This window comes from Kryptolebias marmoratus, linkage group LG13, assembly GCF_001649575.2.
Source record: "Kryptolebias marmoratus isolate JLee-2015 linkage group LG13, ASM164957v2, whole genome shotgun sequence".
Classification (NCBI taxonomy): domain Eukaryota; kingdom Metazoa; phylum Chordata; class Actinopteri; order Cyprinodontiformes; family Rivulidae; genus Kryptolebias; species Kryptolebias marmoratus.
Window position 1 is genome coordinate 16,538,039 of NC_051442.1, and position 26,489 is coordinate 16,564,527.

At 38.5% G+C, this 26,489-nt stretch overlaps 1 protein-coding gene across 10 annotated transcripts in view; it reads right to left on the reverse strand.

Moving 5' to 3' along the window:
- msi2b (musashi RNA-binding protein 2b) overlaps nt 1-26,489 on the reverse strand; it is a 280,631-nt gene that overhangs the window by 173,396 nt on the left and 80,746 nt on the right. For all 10 annotated transcript variants that reach the window (XM_037978969.1, XM_037978968.1, XM_037978967.1 and 7 more), the window contains exon 6: nt 14,578-14,670. In XM_037978969.1, coding sequence (XP_037834897.1) covers nt 14,578-14,670 — 93 coding nt within the window. The remainder of the gene's footprint in view (nt 1-14,577; nt 14,671-26,489) is intronic.

Sequence of the window (26,489 nt, forward strand, 5' to 3'; positions counted from 1 at the left end):
GGGGGGGGGGGGGAGGGCAGTGAGAGGGAGCATTAACACATCCCTGTTTGCCAAATATGTCCATCCATTCATCTATTTTCTGTTCAGGGTCACAGGGGAGCTGGTGCCTATGTCCAGCAGTCACCGTGTGAGAGGCGGGGGGACACTGGACAGGTCGCAAGTCCATCACAGGGACACATAGAGACAAGGGAGACAAACAACCATTCACACCTAGGGACAATTTAGAGTTATCTATTAACCTAACATGCATGTTTTTGGTCTTGTCACTGCACGTACAGATAAAAGTTTAAAAAAGTAAAAAATAAACTGTAATCTATTTCAAAAATACATGTTATATTTACACTGACTTATTATCTTGGCAGAACTGATACAGTATTCTGATATGTTGTTGTTGTTTTAACTCATTTTTAAAAAGGGATGACTGCTCCTTGGTACCTTTTTACGTGTTCATCTGGAAGAGAGTGATGCTGGGCAGGCAGTGGGCTTATCAAAAACAAGTTGAGGCAACACTCCAGGAGGCAAGACGGAGAGAAGGATAAAATCCATGCTTCTGCTCAACTAACCATCAAACCTAATTACCTGTGGATAGGACTTATGGGCCACATGTCGGGTTCAAAGTTTCCTGATCAGGAAGTGGCCTGGAAAGGAGCTCTAGTATATGTGTGTGTGTGTGTGTGTGTATGTGTGTGTCTGCTTATAAGCTTGGTCAATGTGTCCGTGACCAAAAGATTAAGCTGGAAGATGAGACTTGGTGCAAGATCTTGGCTCTGTGCCATTAGTTCAATCAAGCAGACTTATTTAGCTTTTAGACAATTCGACCAGAACCCCGAGGTACGACTTTGGAAAATAAGCTCAAGATTATTCATGGCATGGCAGCTAAGACAGGGGTCTGTCACTCTCTGACATTGTGCGCACGTCTCTGCTCACTTACTACATTATTCATTTCTAAGAAGTGGGGACAATGTTTAGAAAACACAGAACAGCTAAGGCATAAAGACAGCAAAATCACAGTAAGTCAAACTCAGAGGTCACTACAGCCACAGAAAATGGATGAAAACATAATGACTGCCGTGAAGACGCATTGGTTCGGGCACTTGAGCAGTGCTGACAGCGTTTATGGAAATGCTGAGCCTTATAAATTAAAACAAGGTTTAAAACACAACTACAAGATGCGTCACTACAATCCCAACCTTAACCTTAACCCAAAGTAAGTGCTTTTTAACAACCACAAAAAGGCTTCAAGTAATTACTGATCCCATCAACACACCCACTGAGAATCACTGACAAGTGCTGACATTACATTAAATTTATCTTTGCCCTTATGTTTGAGTATTCTGAATTTTTTAATATTGCTGGCACATAATACATGCACACTATGTACATGCAGGCACACATATTTTAAAATAAAGCGGTGCAAACTGAACATTTATGACATGATATACCTAATTTTTATGTAGATCATTATCATTTTCTAACCAAGTCACAATATGTCTCTTATAGCAACTCATGCAGGATTTTTTCTATGCAGGCATCTACTACTGATTAAAACTAATCTGGTAACAGAAGAGACAACAGGAGAAAAATAAACAAATCTTTGCTCGGTGGATTTTTTTTCTTTTTTTGATCAACAACTCATGGCTGATATTCACCTTCCTGTGCAGCTGTTTGGTATATATGTAAATGCCTCAAAAGAAGCACCTAAAATAAATAAATAAATAAAACGCTAAAGTTTACATTTTATAAGAGAGCTTTTATCCTCACTCAAGATTGATCCACGGTGAACTTTTATACCCGCTGGAAAGAGCAAGGCTAGCTGTTTCTTTCTGTTTATATTCTACGTTCTTATCTAAGCTGAGATGTTGGCTGTATCTTTATATTGAATGGTCAGACATCAATGTTCTTATCTAACGCTCCACAAGAAAGCAAATGAGTGTGTGCTTTTTAATGCCTTACTTCAAGGAGATTTCAATTCACCTTCAATGTAACTGACAAGTGACTGTTTAACTACTGTTCTTTTTTTTTTTTTTTTGCACCGGTTCGATTCTTGATAGCGATTGTGAATGTTGATTCCTGTCAGTTACATAAACTTCTAGTGGAGAGGACAAACTGTGCACTTTCCACCTCAGTGCATCTATGCTGCAACACAACCAGAGAAGAGTTGCATGAATCAAGGTTTAAAATGATCTTAGTTGTCTTCTGTTGCCTTTAACGCTGCCCCTCATGTGAGAATATTATAATAATGCCTCTCTGACTGAACATTTCAAACATAATATATAACATAACTCTGTGTTTTAATGGATATGGACACCTATATGGACACGTCTGAGATTGTCATTTGGCAAGAAAGGTCAGTGAGAGAAGAAAGCCTTTGTTTAGTGAACATTATGCTACTCAGCACACAATAAAACTTCTGCCTGGTGGTAAATGTAGCCTATCAGCAGTGGATGTGTTAAATTTAAAAATGCTAAACAGGCCGGTCAATCATCAGAGGTCAGACTGACATCAAATTTTCCAATTACACCCAGCGCCGTTGTCTGCAAGAAGCAAAATACAGTGATAATGAACCAAAGAAGTCCACCATCATGATTTGGTTTAGTTTGAGGATGCTGTGATTCCCCTACAACCTCTGTAGCTGTATTTATTTTTAAATAATACTCTGGGTGTATGTGTCTTGGGCAAGTCTCAAGGGCAAAAGGTTGAATGGAACAATAAACAAATTTACTCAAAATCTACACATTTTTAATCAAATATTTACATTGCATTTTAGAATTTATTTTGCCACATTTATTTTATTTAATAGAGTTTGAGAAATAACATGGAACAAATATAAACTTTTCATGATGGTGGCCAAGAGTATTTATAAGTAAGACAATTTATATAAAATATTTGGAAATTATAACAGCACCATCAGTAAAATAATCTTAGATTTTTTTTAGCTCTCCTGTTTGATAAATGAATTGCACTAAAATTATAAGAGTGAAAACATGGAGAGAGTTTGTAATTATAACTGTGAACGGGCAACAAAATGAGCTACAAGACACACAAGGTCAAACATTAACCAATGAGGCAATGTCTAATCACTTGGGATATTTAGATTTGTTAACACGTTTTTCATTCCTTTGAATATTATTTTTTTCCTAGCAGTCCTGAAAACTGAAACAACATAGATTTTCTGAGCAAATGTCTTGATTGTAGTGACAACTAGTGGCACAAATCATAAATGACACCAAACTGACTCACTCACAAAAAAAAAGAAAAACTAATAAGACTATGTTCACAATGCAGGCTTTAAATGATTGAGTCAGATTTTTTTTGTCTGTGGTTGTTCACATTATAAGTTATTTATTTTAATGCCATCAGACTCCAGTGTGAACAGTCTACAGCTATAAGACGACCTGCATGAACAGAAGAAGACGTGACGTCACGCAGCATGCTATGTTTACCGGACTAAATTTGGAGGCTACACATGACATCGGGTGCATATCGATACTGAAGTTGTTGCATAATTGGAGCTGATAAAAATGATTATCTTTCATGCTTGTTTCGTCCAGTGTTTATATTTTATCTTTCAATTCCCGCCTACTCTGGTGCAGGTTTGGACTTATGGAATGGAAGAGACATACTAAAAGCAGAAACAAAGTCAAGTATTGAGCCCACTGCGCTAATATCGATACAATCCAACACCAACCACAGTATCATATGTTTGTGTAGGTTCTCAGTCATCCAGGACATGGTAAATCTAAAAAGTTAAAAAGAGAGAAAAAAAAGGACAAAGCAACTGGACTTCTATTCTGTAGCTGAAGACGTGAAGTTCTGAGTTTTAAACATCATGATGTTAGTATCCATAATAATATTTGGACTGATCCTCATGCCTCTAAAATGATGTGAAAGTTAAATAAAATGTGACATGACTCTTCAGACTGTGGTCGCTTTGAAAAACATTGGATGTGTATCCAATTTAGCCCCATATGTGATTGTTGTTGGTTAGTCTATCACTTACAAAAATCACGAGTTCAATACAAAAGATATACGCAAACATGCACATTTAACAAATTTCTATTATAATATATTGATTTATTCAAAATCCAAGCGTTTACATTGTTTTAACATAACCTAAAACATTTGGGTCAACATTCATTAGGACTAAATCTTTTTACTATTCTTGGTTCTCAATTAGGCCAGGTTTGCTGAACAATTTTTTTTTACCATTTGGTCACCTTAAATTTTAAACACAGAAGGTTTAAATAAGCACACACACTTACACACACACATATACACACTAGCATAAAGTAAACATATTTTATACTCAAATAAATATTGGGAAACAAACACTCAGGGATTAATTTAAATCTGAGTAAATGCTCTTTGGAAAGCTATGCAAATGTGTGCTTCTTCTATGCCTCCACAATCTTGTTGCTGTACATGTTTTAGAGGACTAATTCATTTGAAAGAATATGGATCAACTAACTAATTGAACAAATTAATCAACACATTTAATTTTGTTTACTCAAGCTCCCTTCTCAATCCCAGAGAGAGGACTTAAGTAGCCTTGAGCTTTAGCAGACTATATTTTTAATGAATTATGTTAGGCCTGTTGCAGAAGTAATGGTGGTCGGGATATCCTGAACCCAAGCTAAATTATTGGAACAAAACACAGACTTCAGTGAATTCTCTTTAGTCCTAACACAAGATTAATGGCTCAAAGTTTTAGTTTATAGTTCTTAAGAAATGCTATGAACAGACTAGATAAAATGAGAAGTCTCCAAATGATTTGGATCCACATTTAATTTATGCACTGAACTATAAGATATCATCTTTCCCTGTAAGATGAATTCCAATGACTTTTTTATGATCCTATGATTATTAATCTAGTACCATTAAACCATAACTTCAATTTGACCACAGCGACTTGTTAACATTGTCACTGTGAAAATATCAGTGTTGACATGTGCATTTAGTTTAAAGCATTAAGTGCAGCCTCATCTAGATGCCAGTGGGGCAGTAAACCATTCTTTTATAACAGATTTACTGCAGATATGAGCTAACTTCTTAACAAAACATAAAACCTTCAGAGGTTTCTGAAAAGGAGCTGTGAAAGAGATGCAACACAAGGACATATTATATAGAAAACTATAAACACTGCATTTGCATCTCTTTCTGAAACTACATTTTTTACTCCAATTACTCTACTTTGTTTGGTCTATTTACTCTGCTCAAGCTAAATATTACTGGATGTAATGAGTCTGTCACTACCAATGTTGGATTTTATCGCTGTATCAAAATGAAACCTCACAGGCAATTTCTAATAGCTATATTCAGAATAGTGAATGACTTCAGGCCTTAAACCGAGATAATTCAATGCTTTTACCACACAGGGAAACACAGACATGAGCAGAAAGTGTTTCAGATAAGTGAAAGCTTTAAGACATCTTTCGCCTTTCACGTCAAGCCACAGCACAATGTGTACATTCTCATGTAAGAACATTTTATCCGGTGATCTCGAGAAGGCAATGCGTAGGAGGCATGAGCTGGAGCTGCCTGTGGACCTGGTCAAGCTGCAGTAGGTGGCTTTAGAGAAGCACAAGCAAAGAGCCACTTGAAGTCAGCACTTGCATTGAATGCACATAGAGCTACATAAGTGCTGTGGGATGTCAGACACAGCAGAAGCCCACTGAAAACCCTGCTTTTCTTATTGTCCTTTAATGAGACTGGCTATTTTCAAAGTCTCATTTCTCAAAAGTCAAGAGTAGCTTAATCTTATGTCCGCTCAGATTTAGTCATATTTTTTTTCTTTTCTTTTATGTATATTCAGGCTGAAGACTCAAAGTAAGAAATAAAACTTGTGTTCTTTTACAGCGTTATGGTTTGTTTGGGTAACATTCAAGACATGAAATGACAAACGTGACAAAGCTCCATGTAACAGCACATTGCTTTAAAAACAAGATTGTGGTTGTTGATTGTTGATTCGGTTTACTATCTAAAATGTTCAATGAAGCATTAAAGTTAAAGGTTAAACTCAAGCAATTCTATTGACATTGCCTTCTGTTCAGGCATTTAGGATAAATCCATCCAGCGGACGGCACAAATGCCTTTATCAAATGTCACAAGATCTATAAAGCTCTTTGTGTATGAGCTCAGATGTTGGGTGAGCATTGGGAATGGTCATCATTTGAGCTGTAATGTGTCAGATGCCTGTTGTAGTTATGGTTCGTGTTCGCTGGCTTCCTTTAGCAGAGGTTTATGGAAGGTTCATGTTTATGGATAAATGCCACATAGTAATTGAATCCTTTTCAGGGGGGGTGTGGCGGTTTTGCATCTTAAAAGTCACTTAGAAGAGCAGTGAAATATGACATGGTCATTTTTTCTTTAATAGGCTGTAGCACGCCGAAGCATAGAGCCATCCCTCAGAGGGGGGACCACAGCGACTGTGGACCGCAACTCAAATATATCTATCCACTCTGAAAACAATCCATCTCTCTATCTCTCTATCCCAATCTTAAGAACAAACATATAGCATATTTCCAAACATATTTCATACCCATCTGAGAAATAAACACTTCTTGGGATCTCAGTGGCGCTCTCCCACATAAGATTCCCTAAGGAGTAGACTGCAATTTGCAGAGCTGAGGTGTCCACCTCCACACCAGTCTGATGGCAAGACTGCTGCAAATTACTCATGACACTTCCTCTGATGACATTTTTAAAACTGCTTTCCTGTTGAATGGCATCTACGCCCCCCACCCCACCCCCCATTTTCTCTCACTGCCATCTATCCACCACCACCGTCAACACTTTAACCCAACACACACATTAATTCCCCCTCGTCTGGTCATGTCACAATGGCCCAGCCAAGATTGCTGCCTCCTGCTTTCACCTGAGTGACCCCTCTGAGCAGGTGCTGGATCTGATCCAATCACAGTCAATCTTCTTTAAACATTTCATTCTTTAAGCAGAACAGGGGCTCAAAATTCCATCATTCAATGACCCGATCAGTCGCCGATAACACAATCAAGCCAATCCCAGCTTATCCCAAGGGAGCCATTTCAGCGGGGACAGCTGGGAGATGAGACTACAGACCTACAGAAAGGTGTCAATCTCCCTTGATCCACAGCTCTTTGTGTGCCATCTATACCGCACAGAGTTCGAGGCTTGAGGAAGCCCACGTGATGAGCATTTTGATGATCAGCAAGTCAGACAGCTATCTCATCTTTTGTTAAACGTCTGATCCTTTCAGCTGAAACTCAGTAAAGGTTTGTTGTAAGATTTGCACATGTCCATTCTTTCATACAAACAATCACACACGTACAAAATAGTCTCGGGTCTGAAATACATCTCCAATCTTCAGCAGCCATTTAAAAGCCACTCTATTGAAAATGTTGCTGGGCCACTGGGCAAATAAAGGTCAAGGGGGATATGAAATAGTTTGTCTAACTGGCCCGTTCCCCCTGTGAGTGTGTCCCTGCAGCACCGTGGTCATATCCACATTCATAGCCTATTCATTTATATTGCGCTGCCCTTCTCACTGCTAGGCTCAGTCACTAACTACAAGTGACTGCAATGAGATTGAAGCCTCTGGCTAAATCTCCACTACGGGGCACATGCTCCATCATCGCTGCTCTGATCACTCCTTATAATCACAGAAACCGGACCATATCCTCAGCTGATTGGGTGAGTCACAGCAGAGAGGAAACAATCACAGAATGTCAGCAGATGATGGACACCAAGATGTTGGAGTGGTGGTGGTGGTCACTGTGAGCTACCATGTAAATTGCATGCAAATGTGCACCTGCACCAGCCGAGAAACTGGAAAAAAAAGGCTGTGGCCTTTTGATTAGCTTCCTTTTTTTCTCCACCTTACACAAAGTGAATTTTTCTGCATTAATCATTCATATTTGCTATTTTGGCCAATAAGCGTGTTCAACCTGTGAACAAGTCCAAACTGCAATTAATATCCTTCATCACAAGCTCTATTTTGGGCCCGGTGTATGGGTTGTTGTAAACGCTCCATGCAAGCCAAGGTTAAACCTAGGTCTGCAATCAAAGAGATAAGACAAGAATGATGAGATCAATGATTAGAGGTGATTTGTAATTCCTGCACCGTGATTCAAATGCACCCTTTCAGGACAACATTCCAAGTATATTTCACTGATATTAATTGTCATCAGGGTGGCTTTTTTATCCTTGAACTACCTGAAAATCTTCACTGAGGTGCCAGGACAGGTATTCAAAATTAATTCATCCTTTTTTTTTTTTTACAGCTGGTCACGCAGAGTTATTTTTCTGCCACTTACAAAATGTCAGCCGTGGTATTAGATTAGCAGAGACCCAGAACAAATTTTGTGCACTCTTTTCCTAATGCTTTTATGATTTTACTTCTTCCTCTTATCTGCTTCATCTCAGAGAAAGTATGAGCAAAGTATAGAGCCAGTTCTCTCCTGGAGTGTGAAACACTACAGAGGCAGCACACGGTAGCTGTGGGCTGTTCTGACAATGATCTTTTTCCAGCTCACTCATCCTTCCAGTGTCCTCCAACAGATGTCATCACTCTTACAGTCACATCCTCAAACTGACTTTTTTTTCCTATAACAAAGCACTGTCTTATTGAATTAATGACCTATCTACCTTTTTGCCCCCTCTCAAGCCCAGTGGCAGTGAACTGGTTAAGCTCCTCCCCCTCCTCCCACTAAGCTCCGCCTCAAGGATCTGGCTCTAGACCAGTGGAGCATAAGAACCAGGACTGCCTGGACATAAAGGGAGGATTGTTGCTGCCCAGTGACATGGAAGCAAGTAGTTCTGATGAAACTAAAGTCTGCTTCAACCCCTGCACAGAACAGCACAACCAAAAGGAAAGAAAGAAAAAGAAGGTGAGCTGTAGCTGTTTCAGCTCAGGCAAGTAAGGGCACTATGAGACGACTTAAAGCCGATTACAATAAACCAATGAGGAAGCATTAACCACCACAGCTAATTATGACTTTAACTGTGGAGAGAGGCGTTTTCATGCCTGGGCAAGTCTCTGCTGCTACGTCACATCCAAATTTATAAGGTGCCATCACACCGCCTCCCATCTCTTAGAAAGCTTCAGTGGGAGATTGGTTGGTATTTTGTTGACAGGTATTTCATATTGCAAAAAAATTAGAGAGGTTACATAATATTACACTTCAGAGAGCATAACACAGCATATCACCACTAAAAACTGTAATTTTCACTTTATTGATCATTGATTTTATATAAAAGCTGTAATTTTAGTCTGCTGGTATGTATCAGACTCCTTTTGAAGCTGAGTAGAGCCTTGGGTTGCTACTAAAGAAAGACTTTGTTGGAATTCCTACAAGAATATCTGCTGTTTTGTAGCTGCCTTTGAACTTTTGAAAGCTGTTTCGTCAAGACTGAAGTGTATTAAATTGTTAATAGACGTAAATCTTTCACCACTGCAGATCTCTTATGCTGGTTAAGAAGATGATGGAAATTTGATTTTAACACTAACCCCCTTGATTCTAAAGACAAACTATCAACAAAAGATATGAAAACAGTATTTCTTTTGTTGTAGGGCTGTGTTTGGGGAGACGAGTTCTGCACATCTTTAAGACTCAAATTCAACATTAAGTGGACAGTTCAGATCTTTTAAAATGGGGTTCTGTAGAAAGGCTATGAACAATATTGTTATCCCTGTTGTAGATGGCTCTTTGAATGACCTCAGTTTGAAGAAATAGAGTTTATTTTGGCCACTGATGACTTTGTCCCATTTGGTCCCCAAGTGGTACCAAGACCAAAGGCGAATGCTGCCATCATTCAACAACTCCATACTGAAAAGTGTCATACTGGTTCATGCAAATAGTATTATACAAACTTTTACATTACAGTCAATTTTGCATTACACCTCTCATTCCAGCAATAATATTACGATAATTCTGCTGGACGTCCCCTAGGCAGCACCAGAAATGCTATAGATGGCAAAAAAAAAAGTATTCCATGTAAATAACTGTGTAAGGTAAACTGGTGACATTGTAAAGGTCACCTTTCATACACCTTTAAAAGGAATATAAAATATGGTTCTCATGAACTGGTATATGTCTTTTGATACGGGAGTCGTTTTAAGATTGACAGCAGTCCAATTCAGTCTTAGGCCCGCTCAAACTAGCAATTAGCTTGTCAGTCCGGTTCAGACTTAAACCTCTGATTTTGCAAACTCACGTTATTCAAAAAAAGCAATTTACAACAAGTAAAATGTATATTGTTCATAATGTTTCCTAAGAACCCCACTTCAAAAGGTCTGAACTTCCACTTTAAGGAATGGCACAATAAGATTCATAAGAGAAACTGTTCTTTCACTCTGGACTAAGACTTGGATCAATTATTCTTCAGAAAATTTAATAAATTATTGTTTTAACAACAATAATTAAAATGTTTCCATTCAAAACAGCATAGAAATGGTGCTAACATTTTAGGTTTTTTTGCATGGGTTAATAATCAGTATGCTAATGTGTTTACTTTTGTTGGAATATTTCAATCTAAAAACATATCAAAAACATGTTTACGTTTTTTCATATAATATATATAATTTATCAAAAAATTTCTATACATAAGCATGAGTATGTTTAGATTTACATCTAATTTACTGACTGTTTTAAATTAAAATTCAAACTAGCACAAGCAGCTCCCTGATTAATTTGACTTCATTGCAAGGCAGAAATAGCAGTAGGCTCCAGTTAAGAGTCCTTGAATATAAAGGGAGGCCAGGCAGTACTGATAAGATTGTCTCATCTGGCTTGCAGGGCTAAAGTGACGTGTGCTGCCTGAGAAAGGGAAAAAAATGGAGGGCAGGATGTGGCTACTATTAAGCAGGTAATGGGATCCATCTGAGATGCATTAGAATCAGTCAAACACAGCCACACTTCAGTTCCGTTCAAATGACTGTCACAATCAGTTCAAATGCACACCTTCAGCGTGTACTGTAGGCGGGAACGAAAACGAAAGAAAGAAAAGTGCAGCAGCTTCCCAGAAGCTGCGCCAGGCGCACGTATGTGCTCTCTGCTAATCGTGACGGCTGGGAGAATGGCAGGGAGAGTGATGTGCGCGGGAGCTGTCAGCATCTCTCCACAACAAATGCACCATCTCCTCCTTGATGGAGACAGAAAGGACCAAGGTGGGAGGGGAAGGTGGGGTGTGGAGGTCACGGAAAGAACCCGTGACCCAACTGTGGCCACAACAGCTGTTTCCCCTCCACTGCCTACCAACCACTGCTATCTCCGTAGACCACATCCTGCTAATTGGCTCATGCTGCTGTGTATACACACACACATACACACAAACACTTCCTTTATATAGAACTTATAAATAAAAGCAGTGAAAGGGCTTATTCCCAGTGAGGAAGAACATTTGCTGGAGCCTTAAGCTGTAGTTGTGTGATGATTGATAAAGGCTTCAAAAAAAAAAAAAACTTCAAAGAATTATAGATGGCTTTCTGCCCTGCCTCCATGCTGGCTAATGTCCCTCTTGACATGCACATGAGCTGACAGAGAAAAAAAAAAAACAGAAAAACAGACTGACTGACTGACAGACAGAGATGCCTACTGCCATCGAGATTCTAGGAAGGACAAACTGAATTAATTGGTTTCTCCTTCTGTGGGGAAGTTCTCAGAGCGGTGCGCATGTGACGATAATGGTAGGTTGCACTGACAGGCAGGTTATTTAATAAATCCCGGGATGTGTAAGGCAGAAAGAAAGGACATGCACAAAACACAAAGAACTCCCCCTTTTTTTGTCTGTATCTTGTCTGTCATAGCCTTTAATATCTGCTCTGATTGTCTTTTAGCTGAAGGCACTCAAATCCACTCATACACACGTACATACCCCTAATCATGCACCCACATAAATACAGTTAATCGCTGACACGCTCCCGCATGGCACGAGCAGCACAGCTAACACATCCAAGCATGCACAAGTAGGCTATAAAAGCACACAAAGAAACATGCTCAAGATCTGGCTCAATCAGTCTGATTTGTTTGTTTCCTCCTAAGCGTTTGAGGATTCCTCAAGGACGGGAGGGGGGNAGGGGGGGTTGGGGGTGGGGGGGGACTTTGTATAATCAAGTCAATTATGTCATTCAATCAAGTCGAAAATCATTTGGAGTCCCTTCTCACATCCATTGATTGCAAAGTCATGCTGAATATTTGCTCGCTGCGTTCTATTGTGCAAATAAGTCATCTTCATCTGAAGCGGCAGACCAGGATACAGTGAGGTCTCGAATGCTCTTCCACGCAAGAAGAGCAAAACAAAGTCCTTCACCTTGTTCATTTTTAGTCCAAAAAAATCATAATACTGGGGTTTATGGGGGAAAGTTAGCAGCGCATTGTTTTGAATGGAAGCAAAAAAAAATAAAATAAAATCTCTCTATTAATGTACAAGAGCTCTTTTGTCTCCTTCAGGACATGGTACATTATGTGCCTGTGAAAAATCCATCCTTACTAAAACTCAAGGTCAAGTGTTGATGCTGCACAGAGTGGATCAGCTGAAGGTGACCTTGACTGATGTGGAATATGACATGAGGGAAATGGATCTCTGCTCGGTGTGGGGAAATTATCTGTGAAATGCTGCCACTGTATCAAAGCCTGTTTGTGTCTGCACGCATGCTTGAGAGCTGTGTGCGTGTGTGTGCACGCTGTATGTCTGTCCTTGCATGAAAGGCTGTGTATATGTGCCTCAATCAGATGGGCGAAATGGCCATAGGAACAGCATGCAGAAACTACATCAGAATCGGAGGGTTTTTTTTTTCTCTTTCATATCAGACTTTTAAAAAAATGTCACAATACAGGGACTTTAACTGTGAGTCCAGTACTAAGCTGTGTTTGGTTCTGATGTCATGCTTTCATAGTTTCTGGGAGGGTTGGTCATGGCAGCTTGGCTGTCATTGCCTGTTTGCTCTGTAAGCAAAATACATATTGTTGACTGGGCATGGCAGACTGTGTGACGCTGCTGCCACATCTTCAGCTGTTTGCCTGTCACAATTCGTCTTCATGTGGGAGGGGAGGCAAACGGATGCTGCTGGCTTCTTTTGATGCTCAAATTTGAGCTTGTTCAAATTTGTCTACGCAGACTTTACGTAAGGGATTTATCTTAAATATTATAAGACCTGTGCTAATTTTGAACCGGTCAGTACCAAAGTATTGATGCGCTCCAAAACAAACTGTCAGCATTTATATAACATAAAGTCAAGTCAGTAACAGACTGACTGATTGACAGACAGAGATGCCTGCTGTCATTGAACTTCTAATACTTTGGGATATTTAGGATACAGAGGCGGAAGCTTTCAGTCCGCTTCCGATAATAAAACTGCTGCTATCAAATGATTATGTTGGACTAAAGTATGGTTGTTGTGCTTTCTTGGGTATGGCTAAATTTGACTGTGCCTTAAAATACATGCAGAAAAACCATTAGCAGTTGTTACACATCAGAGGGTACCCTGATAGGATCAAGTACAAACACAGCATTATGTATGCATGCTTTATTAAAGAGATAGCTCAGATCTTTTGAAGTAGGAATCCGTATGCAAGTTCTGAACAATTATTATCTTACCTGTTGTAGAAAGCTCTCGGAACAAACTCAGTTTTGAAAAATAGAGCTAAATTCTGACCAGATGGACAAACTACTGCAAGTCGGAAAGTGGCCATAATCAAAGTGATTTGCTGCCATCTTAAAACAGCTCTAACCTCAAAATTGTTATAGGTTAATAAGATAGGCTGAACACTGTTTTATAAACCTTGAATCACCATCAGCTTTGATTTAATATCATTTCTGCTGCTTTTTGTGCTTGTATATAACCATCAAATATTATGTAAATAACAGTGTAATGCAAAACTGATGGTGCTGTTTATAAAACCATGTTTGCATTAAGCTTTAGAGAATTCCTGAGAATGAAGCTGTTTTAAGACAGCAGGAATCCACTATGATCTTGGCCTCGCTCGTACTAGTTGTTAGCTCATCAATCCATTCCGAAATATACTCTTAAGATATTATTAGCCTATAGCTTTTCTACAGAACCCCACTTCAAAAGATCTAAACTATCACTTTATAGCAGCTGCTGCTACAAGAACAGTTTTCCAGTGCTGATAAGATTTCCATTGTAAAAAAAATGTAACAAACCTGTCCTGTCACATCAAAATAATTCATAATCTGTGCTTTTAAGGATTAATATTCTTTAATAAACACACAAACGTGAGTCAGTCGGTTAGCAACCAAAGCCTCTCAACAACAAAAAAGACAAATTCAAACACTCATTATCCAAGAAACAGCAGAATGTCACAGAAATGTTGCCAAATTTATTCTGAAAGGCTGAACGTCGAATTGGTTCTGGTGCGCTCCGTAGCTAACTGCTAATACTTTCTAGCGCATTGGTAAGTGTTAAGTTGTTTGTCTATCAAAGAAATTCTAACCATACCAATTTCTAGCTTTAATATTTTCCCAATTATCAAGCAAATGTGTTTTTTTTTCCTTTCTCACCAACAGTAAGACCACACGCAGTTATATAAATGATGAATATTGTGACAACACAATGGCACTTAGTAACAAAAGCAGTCTTACCTTCCCAAACTGTTCAAAATACTGCTTCACATCTTCCACTACTGTATTGGCCGACAAGCCACCCACAAATATTTTCTTTGTTCTTGTGACCATCTGGAAGGGAAAGGGCGAGAGGAGAAGATGAGTGACAGGACTTCAAATGCATTGCACAATCTTTAATGAGTCGCCAAACTCACTGAGTGAGCAGCACCTGCGATGATGGATAGCAAGGAGAGGGAGACAGGAATGCAAAGATTCACACAATAAAGTTTCAGAGACGTTTTTTTTTTTTTTTTCCCCCTCTCTCTTGCGTTATGGCTACTACCAAGCAAGGTTGCAAACGCTGAAGGTTACAGCGGGGAAGAAATATCTTGGCCAAGAGAAGCAGCGCTGTGAATTTTCCCCTTCGATGACATTTCACAAGGAGACTCTTATCAGAGCTGACCGTCACACAGCTAAATACCTTCCAGTTCAGCATTCAAGGTTTCTGTTTATCTTTGCAAAATAAATAAAATAATGAAATAAATAAATAAATTAAAACAGCAGAAATAATTTATGGACTTTAAAAAAAAACAATTAATGAGTGCAAGATGATGGAATCAGAGTGCATTAAAGGCTCATTTAGTTTCAAACGGCACGAATATTAAGGATTATTACCCACAGCACCAGAAAGGGCACAAACATCTGCTGCAGAGCACGTGCTAAAATTAGGAGGGCAATTTCTCAGGGAAATACACCACTACGAGTACAAAATCTGTGGGGGGCTATTTCTTTTGTTGCACACAAGGCTGCATCAATTAAGGGGGGNTGTCGTGACAGAGAAATAATGGATTTCAGCAAATCTGATGTCAAGACTTGTTTTACTTCCTGGTTTATCAGGAGAGAGAAAAAAAAAAAGAGTGAATGAAATTATAGTTTGTGTGATGACATTTTTAACAAACACAACATTATCCTAACCTCAGAACTGGTCGGAACAGGTGTTTGTTTTCTTTCCTCAGGCACAATTTTGAACATTTAAATGAGACGTACCCCAACATTTGATTTGGGACTAATTGGGCAGCATTAAGAGCTCTGTGTAGTTTGTAATTATTATATTCTTTTAGAGCTTCGGTACAATGCCCAGGGTGCACTTCATGTCTCTGCAGCATTCATAATGTTGTCTGTTATGCTGTTGTGGTTATTGCTTTTGTCTGATTTGATTCTGCACTGTGGGGTTGAATGAAGGGGAGGATGACTTTTACCTCAGAGTGTTTCAGGTGAGCTCAGGCCGTGTCCACACAGAAACACAAGTTTTTCAAAGCAATCTTTTGTTTTGTTTTTTTATTTTATTTTTTGTATATTTCTGTAACCCTGACACCGTATCTAGAAATGCCTTCATCTACATGAAAACACCAAAAATGACCCAAAATGCTGTAGTAACTTTGCCAAGGCCTGTAAGACGGCGCTGTAAGGTTTCCACGAAAACACAACAAAAACAGGAAACAAATCAGATGCATAAAACTTACACACTGGGTAGAAACCGTAAACACCAAACCCAAAAATTTCCCCTCCTTTCCCATTCATTTTTTTCTTCATTGTGAATCAAGTATGTGGTGGAATGAAATTAAATGAAGTAACACAGATTGCAAAGGTTTTGCTGTAGATGAGCAACTAGGTCCTGCAGCATCTGCACAGAGGCAAACAAAATCTGCTGTTATTATGTCTGACGGCCAAGAGGCGGAGCTACGACTTTATCGTTTTTAAAAGGCTGCATTTTGGCTAAAAACCCAAGGGTGGTTTTCCAGATTTTTTCACTCTGGAACCTATTTTCAAAATGTACCTGTTTGGGACTCCTAACGTGTTGTTTCCATATGGATGCAAGGCTGAAACGATTCAAACAACTTTTATGTATTTACAAAACGCTGTTCTCTCGTGAAGGACTGCATAGGTGACCACAATGCAAGTCGTTCCTCCTGCTTCCTCATTAATACTGGATCCACTTTTCCTTTTATTACCTGTTATGATTATAGATAATCACATAGCATAATCTATAATATTTAAGTTGAAAGTAATGGTTTAACTGTCTAGCTAACTTGTGTTTCTTGCACCTGTTTAGCCACATCAAACAAAGAGGAAACAATAAAACAGTATTACTTCTTTTCCGAACACACATTTTCCCAAATAAAAGTCTCTTTTGAAGTACAAAGTCTCTGCCAGAGATTGAGAATTTACTGATCTGATGACACATATAATGATGTTTGATGCACTGCTTTGTAATCCGACTGACAAACAAAAAAATGAGCAGAAACAGTCAAAGCTCTGATCTCCCCCCCGGCTCGCTTGAATCAAACAGAAATAAATGATGGGGGCAGGATAAACACACTCAAGAGATGCCCGGCATACAATCAAGACGGCTGAAAGAGTCTACCTTGATCATAATGCTGACCGAGACACTTTCGATATGAAAGAGGCTTAACACGGAGAAAAAAGAAGCAACGTTCAGCGAGAGCTGAAGTAACCATCTGTCAAGTGCTTTCCAGGTGCACACAGTCTCACAGGCGCATCGCCTGCACATATGCACACAACCTCCCACACATGGGCCCCCTCTCACTGTTGGCGCTGTTCTTTATAGATTTTGCATTTATTTTTGTTTTTAATGCATTACATTGCTTTTTCAGTAAAATCCAATAACCTCTGAATACAAAAAATGCTGAAATAAAAGGAAAACAACAACAACAACAAAAAAAAACGTTTTTCTTATCGGCGTTCAATGAACAGAAACTGTGACACAATTTAAAGATCTACATTTATTCTCCCCTGTAAACCCAATTTAAAGGTAAAGGGGCCCACACAGCATGAACCTCGGGGCTGGAGGTGCTGCCAACTGCAAGATGAACACTCAACCAATAAAATACAATTATAGCAATAAGGATGACTAAGTACACTAACAAAAGCAACATGTTTCACTGAGCTCTACAACAGCTTCATGAGAATGTGCAATGGGCCAAAGGCTTAAATATGTAAACACAGCCTGTGTAGTAATTAGAAATGGCATACAGGTGTCTAAATAGGCCTGACCTTCTCCGAAAATCAATATACAGTCGGTGCAAACAAACCACAGAAGAAGTGTACAAATATTTCTGACACACAGCATGACTCTTGGGATTTGCTTCGCTCTGATCATATCCGAATGACTTTTGCCATCACTTGACTTTTCATGTGGCACAAGTTGACACTTGCAAATGTTACCATGGCGCTATATTAATTCCACACATTAACATACTATAATGGTGCTCAGATTCTAACAAGGTCATATCAGCCACTTGCTAAATGTTAGCTAAAGTGTATGTGCCAACGACGAATGTTAGCCGCACTGTTGCCATGGCGGCGGTAATCCCAAAACAAATCTCAGGATGAGAGAGGCCAGTTCAGATTGGAGAAAGCCGAGTCAAGTCTGACAATGAGCCTAAGCCTGACAAGATGAGGCTGATATGTCATCAGATCAATGAACAGAAAAAATACACGGTACTCTGTGTTCATTCCTGATTTGTTAAAAAAAAAAACATCATGAGCTTTTTCTAAAAATGTTTCTCCCCCCCCTCATCATCGCAGTGGCTGGCTTCTACCAACAGGCATGCAAAAAATATCAACTGCTGAAGCAGACACTTTAGCGGTTTTACGCTGGCCAAGACCCAGCAGCTGCATAATCCTCTGCACCCCTCCTTCTCCCAACATCATCCCTCTGGCCTCGGGGGTTATCAGGACTGGATGCTGCCGCCGGCGACCCCAAACCAGACAGCTGCTGATAAACTGGCTGTGTGGGTATTTATCAACATCACTCACTTTTATCATTGCCAATCTCTGGGAAATAAATAAATGAAAATAAACAAGTCAATGTTCATCTCTGCTCCCCTCTCCACATCGGCTGGAATTTCTGGTCCCCTTCCGGGCCAACCGTTCCCCCGGTCAGATTTCAAACATCTTCTCTCAGGTTGTAGCCGGTCAAGATTTTGGATATGTTTTTTTTTTTTTTTTTTTTTTAAATAGGCACAGGCCAGTTTGTGGTTTCAAAGTATGCAACGGTCACAATGTCAAAACCACTACATTTTTAATCATTCTGTTTCTGCTGTTTAACTTCCTTTTAATGAGATGCCAGAGACAACGTGGAGCTTTCTCCAGTCAATGCTCCCCCTCCTCTAGTTGTTTCTGCAAGCTGTCAGTCAGCTGCATGACAGACATTTCCCAGAAATTCAAAAAAAAAAAAAAAAACAGGATTGTTTAAAACAAACATAAAGAAGAGAACTGATGGTCATGGCTTGGCTACCAAAGGAATGACACCCATCACTTTTTTTTAAGGTAACACTGTTTTGAAACAAACGTTTGCAACAAGCAACAAGCAACAAGAGTTAGCACCTGTGCTGGTGAAATAAACAGCCTACTGCAGGCTCACTACACGGCCAATTAACTAGCTAACATTAGCCTAATAATCCAAAAGTTACTTTACAAAAAGAAGAATGGCAGAAAAGAAGTAATATTCTGTAAAATTAGCTTGGTTGCTTCAAGACCTATGCCTAAATTTAGCTGGGATTAATTTTATATTTGTGTTGAAGTTGCTCAGCTTTGTGTACATCTGTGTACAAATTACAATATATTCTTTGGCTCTGTGGTGTTTCCAGAGGTGTATTGCTGTAACCTCAGGAAAAAAATTCAATTTATAACAAAAAACATATTTACAAATGAATACACACTGAACACTGTTGGGTTACTTTGATAACTCTACTGCTCTGTTAAAGCAGATGAGTTGGGTCTTAGGTTTGGTTAGTCTGAACAAATATTCGGTCAAAAAGTTTGACCCAGTGGTTTGGCTGGAGATGAGTCACGCCATTCTTCACAGTCCGCCATTTTAAGCCAGAAGTTAACCAAAATGGACATGACTGGACCTCTGCTTTATGGTGTAATAAGTAAAATTAAGATGGTAAAATCAACTTGTAAGTAGATATTTAACCCAGTTACCTGCTTAATGACTTTAGTTTGCAACAGACAGTAAGTTTAGGCTCCTATAATAGCTGGTGCCAGCTAGCTGACGCTAATAGCTATTAGAGCAAGCCAAGCAAAGATGTAATCATCTAATAACTCATATTTTGTGTTGTCCTTTTTAACTCAACTTTTAAGTAGCTGTAATTTAACAAATCAGTCATTTAAGTCAATTTTGAGGTAGAAAACTTAACCCAGTATGCTGGGTCAAACTGATAACCCAAACTACTCAGGCTTAGCTTGGTCCAAATTGCAGCCAGCACTGGCTTACAAATTGGGCTGTTTTTAACCCAGAAGGTTTTAGTGTGTATTGTTATAATGTGTAATGCTTAACATTATATTCTTGTAACTTTACAGCATATTGTTCAAGGGTGATTTTCTTTGTAATAATATAATAAGAATGTATATAATAATAATAATAATAATAATAATAGTCAACAATTTTCTGGTAACACAAAAAATATATATTAGCAAGATGAAAATAACTTTAGATTTTGAAAAGGAAATTGTTAGAAAAAGAAACCTTTCACAACATAACGCGACACAGATGTGTTTTATTTTTGCTGGGGGGCAGCAATGGGCTTTCGTACAAATGAAACTATGTGATTTAATTGAAGCGGCAGCAGTCATCGTAGTTTCCGTTTATAAACAAAAGCAATTAGATCATGTGATGCATTTTTGAGTTTTTGTTTTATTACAGAGAAAGTATTTTTGCTCAAGATTATCATACCGCCTCATACCAGTCCGTGCCTATATTGTATTTATCTATAATTGTGATCTTTGGTGAAAGGATTAATAAGAAATGAAAATAAATCTTGAATTTTCCAAAGACTTCACGTTGTTTTTCATGTTTCTCTTCGTTGTACTCTGGCTTGCCACTACTATTGTTTAAAGTGTTCGGAGCAAATGATTCTAATGACTCCCTCTTGTTTTTAGACACTTGATGCATTTTAAGTAACAAAAAATGGACCACGTATCTCCTGATAATTTAAATGACTGCTTTCAGTTTTTAAAATAAGCAACAAATGCAATAACACAAAGAAGATTGGATGAAATCGCTTTAATTTGACACAGATCATTATACATTTTAACAAATGCGGTTTTTCTTAAAGACGCTGGGGGAAGAGAAAATTCCCTGCACTGCATTTACAGCAACATTAGTTCTGATCATTTGGGTCAGGCTCGAGTATTTTAAAAGTCTTCTTTTTTTTTTTTTTTCCCGACAACAATTTGTGCAGACAGTTTTAAAAATGAACCGCTCTTCAACCCAGTTTTCGTTTTTCTTTTAACCCAATTTTTCTTCTTCTTTTTTTTTTTTTTTTTTTAAAACATCTGGTTATTTTTGCACATCCCTGAGAGACAAGGAGAGTTATCAGCGCGCAGGAGGAAGTTTGTGAGTGCCTACACATGAATGTGCTTTTTTAATTTCCTGAGAGCACAAAGCTGTGCGTGTGAAGGGTGACAACAATTACTGCCCTGGTGCATTTATCATGGAAATAGAAAGCATGCCGCAGACACAGAGAGGGAGACAAAAATGTAAAAAGCCTCGAGTGCACTTTTATCAACACCTGTTAGCACATTTGAACAATAACAGACAGAACAAAATGACGAACCATATACTTCTAAGGATGTATTACTTGTTTTGTTGAAGTCATCATAAAAAAAAACATGTAGAAACTATAACTAGGTGCCTCTCACTTTGGGAAATAAAATGAGGACTGAACTGGAAAATATTTTAATAAATTCAGAGGTTAGAAGGAGACTGCTTGAAAAGCCATAATTGCCTCTGAATTATCTTTATTCTAGCTGAAATATATTGCTCTGGAAAACAGTCAAACTGCAGTTTGCTCCCTAATAGAAGCTTTTCCCCCCACAAACAGTCAAAGGATACAGCTTCTTGTTGTGTTCTGTGCAGCTTCTGAAGCCCCTTGAGGGAAAATTTTGACTGCTTTATGCGGAGATATCAAAACTGATGTGCCTTGAATTCATTACGCTGTGTTTTTGTTGTGAGGGATGTCTGCTGGATTAATTAGAAGTGTGGAAAAAACTTTTTTTTTCCGTTTCCAAGATGCACCAGGCTGCAGGAGTGGGCCACTTTGTATTGATCCTCGTCGACACAAAAGAGTGCAACTATTGTTTTCCTGTTTATAGTTTCTTCTGTACAATGTTTGCAATCTAACTACTTCCACGTACTTCGTGCTATTTTAACCATTTAAATATCATAACGTTTGGCTCGAGTAAGAATATTGTGCTGTGACTTTTAGTATTTGAGACTTTTATACTTTTTAAAATATTATAATATTATAACATTATTATAAACTTTATGGAAATATTGAATTAAAGTGTTTTGAATTCTTTCAAAAGACTCTTTGAAATCTACTTCAGCGTACGCGCTCTAGTTTTCACTTCATACGCTTGTAGCTTTTAGCTGCTGTTTGGCTAGTTTTAGCTATGGTTTTGCTAATTTTAGATTTTAGTTACAGTTTTGCAAATTTTAGCTTTTGTTCTGCGAATCTGAACTTCTCACTGTTCTGCTTAATTTAGCTTGTATTGTGCTTGCTTTAGCTTATGTTCTGATCGTTTTAGCTTTTCTTCTGATTGTTCTAACTTCAATAATTCAGTTTCAACTTCTTCAAGTCTCAGCAAAGTCGTTAGGTGCTCAGCATTCACACAGCATTTTTGCAGAAAACTAATTTTTCCTGCTATTTTGTGTTTAAGCAGAAATAAAGTAGCCTAATGAATAAATGAGAAAGCTCAACAGTAAAGTAATACAAAATACACTGAGCGAAAGCAAGGAAGTGGTCTCACTTTGGATTTTACGAACTCAGTTTGATATGTTGGTTGCGTAAAACCTTCACTGGAATCAAATGCTTTGGTAAAACAAACTAATACAAGGAACCACATCAGCCGTTTTCACTGTGACCTTATGTCTGCAGCTTCAAGGAACTCAGCAAGACGAACTGATCTGCCAGGAATTAATGAGGCGTTTTCGACTTTACCCTCAAACTCCGAGAAAGGCAAGCGAATCGTCAAATCTGTGACATTGTTGGAAGCTAAGAAAATCCCTCAAGGTGCCCTGAACACACCTGAGATGATGGCGATGATAAATATCATTAGTAATATAAACATGGAAATATAAGGAAAAACACAACATACAACCCATTCACTGTGAAACAGCTGGAGTTTGAGCTTTTGCGGCACTATAAAAAACTTCTTCCTTTGTCAAAATACAAGAAAAATCATGTTATATTATCTAAAAAAAACCGGACTGCATGGAAATTAAAATAGGCCAACTGCTTAAAAAGTTTTTAGTCCATACGCCTCAGCAATAATATACTAATTATATCTGCAGCATACACAAAAATATTTCATTGACATCTGTGGGTAGCCAGAGAGGGTATCAAGGCTAGACTAGATGTAGCCTTAAGCTAACACTTAGTAATTAATTATACCATTCATTCATTTGAAAAAGGAATCCCATTACCTAAAAAGCTTGTGATTTTTTTCAATTAGCAGAACAAAGCTTCGATGATTTTGTCTGTTCCAGCCCCCTGCTGTGCTTTTAGCGCGACATGTACCTGAGTGAAGCATCACACCGCAGGGAACTGAACTCAACTTGTCCCAGCCTCCCTGAAATGTTAACCTCAAAGAGTTTACAGTGCCTTCAGGTTTATGTATTTTTGAGCTGCAATATTTCTTTTTTCCTTTTTGATATGGCCTAAAGAGGAATCTAAAGTCACCTTGTTAAGTATGCGTATGATCTGTGGTGAATAGGAATCCTGAAAAATCACCAATGAAACCACGGACACGTACAATGCGACATGCAAAACTGCTGACTAAACATATGCAAAAAAAACACACAAATCTACGTATCCAACTCAAATAGGCGAACAACTCTGAACACTGAAGATCCATCTGCTTTTACTTTATGGTCATATATGAAGATGTTTTTACAAACAAGGCAAATCATCTGAAGTCCTTTCTTGTACTGAGGTGAATTGAAGTGCATATGTAATGATAAAGCAGTGACTAATGAAATGCGCTTTATGTTGGGCCGAGCCAGTCGTCGCTCGCTCGACTCCAGCTGGTTCAGAACGCTGCCACCCGTCTCCTAACTGGTACCAGAAAACGAGAACACGTCACTTCGGTTTTAGCGTCACTACGTTCGGCTTCCGCTTCGTTTCCGGGTGGATTTGAAAGTTCTTTCATGTGGTTTTAAACGCCTGCATGGTCTCGCCCCACAGTATCTGTCCGAGCCGCTCCAGCTGCACGTTCCCTCATGCTCTCTCAGGTCAGCAGATTAGTTCCTGCTGGTGGTCCGGGAGCCAAAGACGAGGTGACCAAGTGTATTAGGTCTGCCTTTGCAGATCAGACAGGCCGACTCACTTCCTGTTTATAAATCATCTCTTAAAGCAGTTTTCTCTTTGGCTTTTAACTCAGCCGGAAATGATGCTTTTATTGTTTTTTTTTTTATTGTTTTATAGTTTTAAACTGCTTTATTGCTTTGATTGTGTTTTATTTGATTTCATAGTTGATTTTCTTGTTTTGGAATTTGATGTGTTTTACCTCTTGTGTTTTTATTCCTTGGTGTACAGCAGTTTGGTCAACCGTGTTGTTTTTAAAGTGCTTTATAAATAAGATTGTACAATTGTACTGTATATGTGACCAATGTTGGCAAAATGAGTCCGAATGAGCACAGGCTGCAGGGCAAAAAAAAAGTGAAAATATTGATTTTTTTTTTTTTTGCCGTAAGTGAGATCTGCTTAAAAACGAGTCCATAAAGACACCATCTAACAATCCCAGGAACTAAAATAGCATATAATCTTTCTAATCCACCTTCAAATCAAAGTTTCTAACAGCTATGTCTTCAGAAATAATCCTTTTAATTTCCATTGAAATTGACCATTTTTCTCTGCCGGCTGCCATAGCAGAGGGAGAACCCTTCATTTGATGTTTGGTGTCCTTGTGAAACTCGGAGATTCCCCTTTTTTTTTTTTTTTTTTTAAATATGTGGCTGGAATTCTCAATGACATCATTTTAGATGGTTTAAAATCGAGTTTTCAAACCGGAGTTTTCAACAAACTAGCTTGTTGCCAGGCGATAACTCACCAAATTTTAACAAAGTACATATCATTTTAAAGCTTTTCAGATGGTGTGTTTGAAAATAATAACAACTCAATATTGAAAAATTGCTTTTTGTGACTCATTTTGCCAGCATGGGTCACATATTTGCTACAAAGTTGAAAAAGTTGAAAAAGATATGCATGTGGCTCATGTTGCAGCCTAAATTATTATTATTATTATTATTATTATTATTATTATTATTATTATTATTATTATTATTATCCACTGCCATGAAAATCAGGTGATCATATAATTGACTGTGTCTGTGTGTGAGTCTATCTGTCTGTTAGCAAAATATCTCATGAACCACTGAATGGACTTTATGAAACTCTCAGAAAGTAATCATTGGATATACATCTATAACTGATTACCTTTTGAAGTCAACTCAATTCAAGATGGCTGCCAGAGCTAACTAACCTTAGTAGAGACAAACATAGCAATAGCTCAGTCATTTTTATAGGTATTAGGCTCATGTTTGGTGTGGTAGTAGCTGAGAGTCGTCCCCAACACAGACTCTAACAAATCACACAAGAGCTTTGGCAGGCAGGGTGGTGGGTGACATGCGTTCCTTCAAAGGCTGCTATTTTTATTTGTATTTTAAGAATTCAAATTACAGAAGTAAAAACAAAATTAAAGAGCCCATGTCATCCATCAACAAAAAGCTATTAGTGTTTAAAACGTGCAAAACAAAGAATTCAAATAAAAAGAACTAATGTTTTTATCTCTCTAATTGGAATACAAACCAAAACATGGATATATTTTAAAACAAAACGATGTTTATGTAGCACAGAAGCAGCCAGAGTGAAGGGGGGGGGGGTGTCATATTTTTGCTAATCTTGACGCTTCAGCTCTGATGCTGTAAGTATGCTGGGATTTTCTATTCCTGTCAAAGTAGCAAACAGATGGTGAATAACTGTTCTGAATAAGTTGTAAGCTGATATTATTTCTGATGAGAACAGGGAAGGAGGAAAACATTTCTTAGATCGCAAATCAATGTTTTTACCTCTCTCTGTCCAGTTATTTCTTTTTCCTTTCTGACACAATAAGTCTGACACAAATACAGCCCACTCAGAAGGAAAAAATAAAAAATAAAAAAAAATATCCAGCCCACTCAGAGCCTACAGACAACATGTCATTTTCCCAAAGCTACCGTTCTGCACAGCAAAAATTCCAGTTTTGTACGCACAGTGTCGCCCAAAAAGACAAAACAAAAATAAAACCCCCCATCACTTTGCAGGCTCAAAACAATGTCTGTGCTGTGATTTTTGGCTGCGTTGACATGTGGAATGATTATACAAGAAAAAGGGGGAGAAAAAAAAAAAAAAAAAAAAAAGTCAGAAGCAGACTCTTGCTTCATGTATATCTCTGGCGGGTGACCTGCATGCGCTGAGCTGCTCTCCCATTGGCTGCTGCTCTCGGTGAATCTCTGGACTCTTCCTGAGAGCGGCGTGGTCAGCAGCCGAGCCGCGGCTGGATTTAAAGCCGCACGCACAGAAAACGTCCTGCGTGGACAGATCTCAGCAACATTGGTGCTAAATCTGCTTGGCACTTCCGCAACAAGGCTTAATTAAAGGCAGAGAAGTGTTAGAGCACGGAACCTTTAAGTACTAAAGGACGACGCAACGCTTTCAGGTGCTTTTCTGATGTGATCGTCTCGAGAAAGAGGCTGAAGATTTGTAGTCTCAGCAGAACTCCATTTTTAAAAGTCCTAAAAGCTTTTTTTTTTTAAATAAAAAAATAAAATCAAACAACGCATCAATCTACTTATTAAATTGTTATTACAGCTCACTTCAATC